General features: G+C 37.9%; 1 protein-coding gene across 1 annotated transcript; it reads right to left on the reverse strand.

The window, feature by feature from the left end:
* Positions 1-1,416: 1,416 nt before the first annotated feature.
* Positions 1,417-6,714, reverse strand: LOC108249400 (piggyBac transposable element-derived protein 3-like). The gene is made up of 4 exons (XM_017438784.2): positions 6,475-6,714; positions 5,549-6,372; positions 4,552-5,312; positions 1,417-1,624 (listed from the first exon to the last, which is right to left on the reverse strand). The coding sequence occupies exons 1-4, from the start codon at positions 6,695-6,697 to the stop codon at positions 1,417-1,419; spliced, it is 2,016 nt and encodes a 671-aa protein (XP_017294273.2). The 5' UTR covers positions 6,698-6,714.
* Positions 6,715-7,651: the final 937 nt, after the last annotated feature.

The raw sequence follows: 7,651 nt of genomic DNA on the forward strand, positions 1-7,651 counted from the left end.
AAACAATGACTGGTAACAAAAAAAAGGGATTATTCATGAGGTCACGTCGACCAGTAATTAGTTTTTATTTCTCGCTACTAAAGTTTCAATGTTTTTTTCTTTGTGTGTGTGTGTCTGTGTGTGTGTGTGTGTGTGTGTGTGTGTGTGTGTGTGTGTGTGTGTGTGTGTGTGTGTGTGTGTGTGTGTGTGTGTGTGTGTGTGCGTGTGTGTGTGTGCATGTACCATTAGCAAAAAAGCTCATGAACCAGTGGACAAATTTGTTTGGATTGAGACATCTCTCTTAACCTTTGAAATCAAGCCCATTCAAGATGGCTGCCACAGCTAATCAATCTTATTAAATCTACAAAAATCTCTATAACTCAGTCAGTTTTGCAGTTATTGAACAAATATTTGATTAGCTCATTTCCAACACATACTCTGAGTCATCAAGCAAGACCAATTTTAAAAACTTTATCATTGACTACTGGGGTCTACTGTGTTAGCAAATCTACAATGTGGTAGTAGCTGAGCATCAAGTGCTACACATTGTGCAACATTTTTGCTTCTAACTCTAGCACCCTTGCTACTATTGAGTTGTTGATATTTTTTGTCCTGTATCTTAGAGTGCAGCTTTGAAATAAAACATGCACATTATACAACAAATCAGGGATAGTGTGCTATAACCTTTGGTAGCAGTTCACAGTACGATGTAGTCAACATTTGCATAAGAAAAAAATAATGGGGATCAAAAAGATTTTAGTGAAATTGGAGAGAAAGCCTAGCCCAGTTTGGAGATTTGTGTCTCTGACATACTTCCCATTAGCAACATCATTCAAAGTCTCAGAAAGTTGAACTTTACATGACTGAACTGGCTTAACTTTTATAATTTGTACAAGCTTTTCAACAGGATGTTCAATTTACAGTTGACAACAACACAAACGTTTGGATTATATAAAAACTAACTTGTCTTACCCCAGCTGTTTTTGGAACATATACAAATTATATGTCAAAACATAGTACCACATTTTCCTGACTACAAGGTGCACCTGAATATTAGCCACACAAGCTAAAATTAGGGGAAAGTCCTGTTTTGTTCATACATTAGCCGCACCGGACTAAAAGCTGCAGGTGTTTGAATGTTTAATTACCATATGTAAGAAAATATGCACAAAGGGGATTGTCAGGAAAGAGATGGCTGTTTGGGAACACATCCCTTTTATGAACATTTTGAAAAACAAATTACCGGTACATATTTGCATAACTTTTTATGTATATGTACAAGTACCGGTAATTAAAAGTACGAAACATGTACTGTGCTGTTTAAACGAGTAACAAATGTACTGTATAACAATAACCTGCAGCCCACCAGAAAAATATAATCAGCCTACCTTTTGGGCTAAGGTGCAGTAACACGGCTTTAACAAGAAGAAAAGTCAGTCATTCATCGCCATCTTTGTCTTCTTCCTGCGCACTAAAACCACCAACGTCTTCTTCTTCAGTGTCGGAAACGAACAGGCTCAGGGTGGCTTCATCATCCACTCTCCTAGTCTCTCCTTCAATGTTGCTTTCAAAACCAAAGAACTCCTCATTGTTAGTGTCGAAATCGAACACCCTCTGAAGGGCCGTGGTGGTGTCCTTATATACCCTATGCAAGAAAATGTTATTAGTTATCGTTTGGTACCACTTTCAATGCTATAGCATCAATCTCTGGGAAGCTACAATGAAAACAAGGACGTAATATCAGGAATTTTGCAGTGTTTTTGAAAAAACTACATGGCTCTTGAGGCAGGCATAGCCAAGGTCCAAGATCAAAGTAACTGGTATCTTTAGTTATGAATGGTAATAATATCAGCTTGAATAAGTTTAATGAAAAAGTTATTTTTTGAACAGGTCTACAGCTGGTACAGAATGCTGCTCCACGATTTTTAACTGGTATAAACAAATGAGAGCACATGACTCCAGTTTTAGCCTCCCTTCACTGGCTTCCTGTTCAGTTTCAAATCCATTTTAAAATACTTTTATTTGTTTTTAAGTCTCTTAAAAGTCGTACCTCTTCTTATTTTTCTGAGCTGCTTCACCTTTACATGCCATCATGTGCTCCTAGATGGGCTGACCAGATACTTTTGACTGTCCCGAAGACATTTTATAACCGAGCCTTTGCAGTTCTGGCTCCTAAAATTTGTAATGAGTTGCTGCTGGAGGTCAGACAGGCTCCATCTCTTGCTGCTTTTAAAACTCATTTAAAATCACACTTTTTATCCTTGGCTTTAAACCCAAAGTGTGTTACCTTCTATCTATTAAATCAAATTTCAAATCAAATTTATTTATAAAGCACATTTAAAAACAACTGTTGTTGACCAAAGTGCTGCACACATAAACATTCAATACAAACATTATACAAAAATACAAGCTTAATCTTTACCCTTTTAACCTGTACTATTTAACATTTTCTTTAGCTCCTTGTGTTTGGTTGTTTAATAGCTGTTATCTCTAACATTGTTTTTGTACAGCACTTTGGCCAGCTGTTATGTTGTTTTTAAGTGCTTTAGAAATAAAGTGGTATTATATGGTATGACAGCTTGGCAGTGAGGGAGTGACAGACACCAATGTGTGGTGGTTACTATGAAGACTAACGAATGAGAGTAATGAATGATGTTTTGAAAAAAACGGTTAAACCTAATGTTTCACAATATTTCATTAATGATGATAATGAAATATATGATCAGCATGAAATTGTAAATGAATTTAATAATTACTTTGTGAAAGTTGGCCCAAGCCTTGCTGCTAAAATACCAAATATAAAAGATAGTGTAACTCATACAGTAATGGGTTGTACTAACAGTGGTTTTCTTGAGAAAATTGATAAAGAAGAAATAATAAATATTGTTAAAAAAATTTGCTGACAAAAAGTCAAAGGACTGGATGGACATGGACATGAGGTTTGTGAAGGAAATAATGGGTTATGTTATTGAGCCATTTACATAAATATGTAATTTATCATTTTCGACAGGAATATTTCCTGACAGCATGAAAATAGCAAAAGTAATTCCTATTCATAAGAATGGGGAAAAATCTAATTTTGCTAACTACAGACCCATATCCCTGTTACCTCAGTTCTCGAAAAGTTTGGAAAAACTGTTTGTAACCAGATTGGATCGATTTATTAACAAACAAAATATTTTGAGAAATAATCAATATTTCTTTAGAGGTAATACTTCAACATCAATGGCACTTATGGACCTGATAGAACAAATAACGACAGCTGTTGATCAAAAACAATTTTGTGTTAGTGTTTTTGTTGGTCTAAAAAAGCATTTGACACTATTGATCACAGCATTCTTCTTGAGAAACTGCAAAAATATGACATAAGAGGTCCAGTTTTACAATGGGTATCAAGTTATTTGACAAATAGGAAACAATTTGTTCAAATAAATGATGTAAGTGTCATGATGGGTGGAGATGACGGAGACGAACCCAGTGCGAAAACTCATTTTAAAAGAAACTAATTTATTTAACTAAAGAACAAACCAAAACAAAAGCTGACAGGGCAGCAAACAATAGAAACATAAACTAAATCAAAACTAAGAAGAAGATGAACATAATAGGACGGAGCAAGAACGGAACCAGGAACAGGATGGAAACATGCAACTACAACAAACAAACTAACAGCAACAAAGTAAAGTACAGAGGATGATAATGGAAAGTGGACTCAGGTGTGAGGGAACAATCACAGGCAGGTGGAGATGGGCGTGGCAGGAGAACTGAAAAAAGGTGACTAGAGAGGAGAGAAATGAAAACACAAACATGAGGAAAACAAAAAGCAAATACAACCAAATAACAGAATAGAAACAAAAACCGAAGAACTAAAATAAAAATAAAACATAAACAAGACCCAGAAAAAGCCAAATAACCACAGTAAGATTTAAATTTGGTGATCTTATATGCGGAGTTCCACAGGGTTCTGTGCTTGGAACAAAATTGTTTCTTTTACATGTAAATGATTCGGTAAATATGTCGTCCTGAGACCCGGGCTTTTGTTTGATGTGCATTTTTTATGTCTCCTTACTATTTGGGATTAGTATGACCTAATTTTAGTTGAAATTAAATTTTAGCTTTCTATGTGCTCTTGAACTATGTCAAAACCAATGCCCTCATATGAGGACAGTGGGTCTGTTTTTGCATATACATTTTTTCCTTGCCATTTGGGATCATAAGGACCCAATTAGCCTAAAAATGAAATTTTAGCTTTCTACAATAAGTGGTTATCTCAAAACCTAATGTCCTCATATGAGGACATTGGGTCTATCTATGTGACGATAAGACCATTCAATCAATGTTATTATTTACATCTGTGTTTCACAGTATGTACAGTTACACTGCTTTCTGTCCAGACTTTCACAATGAAGACACCATTGGTTAATAAAGTACAAAAGTTTATTTTATATTGCCAACAAACACAAAAGTGCAAATAAAAGTGCAGCTTTTGCATGGAAAAGTGCAAAGTTTATGAACTTCATTATGAACATGTCACAGTAAACTCAAACAAACATTCAAGTATTCAAGTAGTCCTACTGGCCTTTGTGAAAGGCTTCATAGCAGTTGCGCCGACTTTGCAGGCAAAGGAACACATTGCATGTCAGACAGCGTACACGGGATTTCCCAGCGCAGCCTTGTTGTCTGCAACGCATCGGGTTCTTGAGATCAGCAACTTCTGGCAGATGAGCAGCAGAAGTTGTGCGCGCTGAGATGTGGGGGATTGGCGTGACCAGGGCTCTTTGGCCAGGTTGTGGACAGCATGCACTCTCTTCCTCTGCATGTGTGACATCACACTTGTTGAGGAATACCTGAGCCACGTCCATGCGGAACGCGAGGAACGTCAAGATAGCCTTTCTTGGGGTACCATGTTCTTGATGATCTCTGCGATACAGCAGCCAGCTGTTGGCCAGAGCAAGATCCATAAAGTGCATAAGCATGCGAATTGTCCACTTCTTAGTTCGCACGCTCATCCTGTAGTAGCTCATCATTCTGTCTGATAAGTCGACCCCACCCATCTTTGCATTGTACTCCTGTACAATATTTGGTCGTCTGATGGCTAAGTAGCATTTGTCCTTCTTGGACCACCGCTGGCAGGTATCCTCTGGCTCCTTAGCGTGGACAGCAGAGAGCATCAGGACCGGCTTGTTGTCAAACCATTTCACAACATTCAGTTTCCCATCTCCCCTGACAACTGATGCGGAGGTACCTCTGCCTTGCTGCTTCATGATCTTGTCACTTGGAAGCTTCTGCATTGCTTTTGGGATCCTGTTCTTCATGACTGTACCAGTTAGGTACACCTAAAAACAAAACCAATTAGATAATCTCAAAGTGATGTAGCAAGGACAATTTTTTTATGGCAGCCATCTTGACAGAAAACAGGGTAAGCCTGCACCCTGAACCAGACTGACACAACAATTGACCAACAGATGGACACAGATTGATGAATGTTATCATTTGCTGCTGTGAAACCGAAAAAGCAAAAAATAATAATAACAAACTGAACAGTACTTGGGAAACTACATAAAATATATACCTGCTTCTCCAGCATGGATTCCGCAGCTGATATGGTGGTGAAGAACCTATCGCAGTACACCTTTGTACCAGGATGTACTGTTTTTGTCAGGCGTTTGAGGACCAGGGCTCCCAAACCCAATCCTTCTGCATCCAGCACCTGTGCAGCCAGTGCCTTTGAACCTTGGTAAACTTCAAAGTCGAGAACAACGCCATCTGCTGTTGCCAGGACAAAATTCTTCATGCCAACTGGATTTGGCTTTAGCGGCACATACTGGCGGAACGGACAGGCTCCAGTGAATGGTATCATCTGTTCATCTATTGAGACAGATTCTGGTCGGGCCTGAGCATGGCAGCCTTTGAGTATGCGATTCATGAAAGGCCTCACCTTCCAGAATTTGTCTTTTTTCCTGTCTTCAGGAATGTCGTCATCAATTACCACCTTCAATTGGCTCCTCAGCTTGAAGAATCGGTCGCGTCTCATTGTGTCACTAATGGCAGGGATTTTCAGGTTAGTGGACCAGAACATGCGGATTTGTGGGTAAGGGATGCAGGACATCAAGATGGATGCTCCAAAAAAGTGGTACATCTCTTCAACCGATGTGTTGAGAGATCTCCCACTTTTAGCTAATGACATAGAATTTGTACAGTCGGCAAGGACTTTCATCAGTTCTATGTCAACGTACTGTTCCATGTACTGCACCGGCGACATATCTGCTCTCTCGTCTTGTTGTTCATCAGATCCTTGAAATGGGACTAAGACAGGGTTGAATGGAGCAGACTTCCAGTACTCTCTATTTCCATTTCTTGGTCCTGGCCTGCTACCTTGCACATCCTGGTCAGGTTCTTATAATAAAAATACAATACATTTTATTTGCAAAATACTCAACATTTTGAACGAAATAAAGTGCTACAGAGCAAAAACATGGGAATTAGGTTATGTCTCACCATCATTCTCAAGATGCTGTTTATGTTGTGGCTCACTCGCATCGCTGTCAGTATCTTCACTTATGTCAGCAGAATCAGGTTGATAATCAGAATCAGAATTATCAGGTTGCTCCAGAGTTGCTTCACATGGAGCGATTTCATCCTCTTCACCACCTGACAAATCTTCAATCTCAGAGTCATTTTCGATTGCTTTTAGCAATCGTTCAGTTCTCGAAAAGGACATTCTCCCTGTAATGATAAAAATGCACAATCTATTTCCTTGTAATAGGAAATAAAAACTTGCTCCACTGGCAAATTATTCTACTTATTTTTTAGTGAAAGTTCACTTGAAACAAGTGGTGATTGTCTAAAAACACGTTACTTTTTGGAGGATGAGTCTTATTTTAAGTGTAATAAGACTTATTTTGACTAGAAATTAGACATTTTGACTAGAAGTAAACACAAATGCTCTTGGAAAAATTTTACGTTTTTGCACTGAAGCTAGACCTGATGTCCTCAAATAAGTACGTCATGTTTACAGACGTTGTAGCTTGCTAATATTACTCAAATATATCAAATAAGCATGCTATGTGAAGCTAGAGACATTGTTGTGCATAAAAAAACTAATTTCAATCATAAAATTCGATTAGGATTTTTACCTTGTCCATGTTTCTGTCGGGAGCTGCCGTAGAAGACGTTCGCTGTCATTCCCGCCATGCTGGTTTTTTTCAAATGAGTGTAATTTCATTATGAGACCACTAGGTGGTGCAGGCACGGCCCCCAGATGAGGACAATTGGTCAAAATTCTTACAAATTAAGTATCATGGGGCAGAACAGCAAAAATGTAATGTCCTCATATGAGGATGCGGGGTCTCAGGAGGTTAAATGTGTCTTGTTTGCAGATGACACCACGTTTTTGTTTGGGTAAAAACTTAGAGCGAATGATCAAAATGATGCAAACAGAATTTGTAAAAATACAAAATTGGTTTAAGCTTAATAAATTATCATTAAATGTAGACAAAACTAATTACTAAAAGAAAAAAAACAGTCAATCTTTCATTTAGAGTTGAAGGTGTTAAGATCAGTAGAGTCAGTGAGGTTAAGTTTTTGGGTGTCATCACTGATGAAAATTTGACCTGGAAGTCTCATATAAATTATTTAAGAGTAAAACTAGTAAAATCAATTGCAGTATTATTTA

Source organism: Kryptolebias marmoratus, linkage group LG5 (genome assembly GCF_001649575.2).
Source record: "Kryptolebias marmoratus isolate JLee-2015 linkage group LG5, ASM164957v2, whole genome shotgun sequence".
NCBI lineage: Eukaryota > Metazoa > Chordata > Actinopteri > Cyprinodontiformes > Rivulidae > Kryptolebias > Kryptolebias marmoratus.

Coding starts and splice junctions, on each gene's coding strand:
- LOC108249400 (XM_017438784.2), bottom strand. CDS start 6,697: ATGTCCTTTTCGAGAACTGAACGATTGCTAAAAGCAATCGAAAATGAC. Junction 6,373..6,474: donor ACAGCATCTTGAGAATGATG/GTGAGACATAAC, acceptor TTTTATTATAAG/AACCTGACCAGGATGTGCAA. Junction 1,625..4,551: donor GAAGCCTTTCACAAAGGCCA/GTAGGACTACTT, acceptor TTTCTTGCATAG/GGTATATAAGGACACCACCA.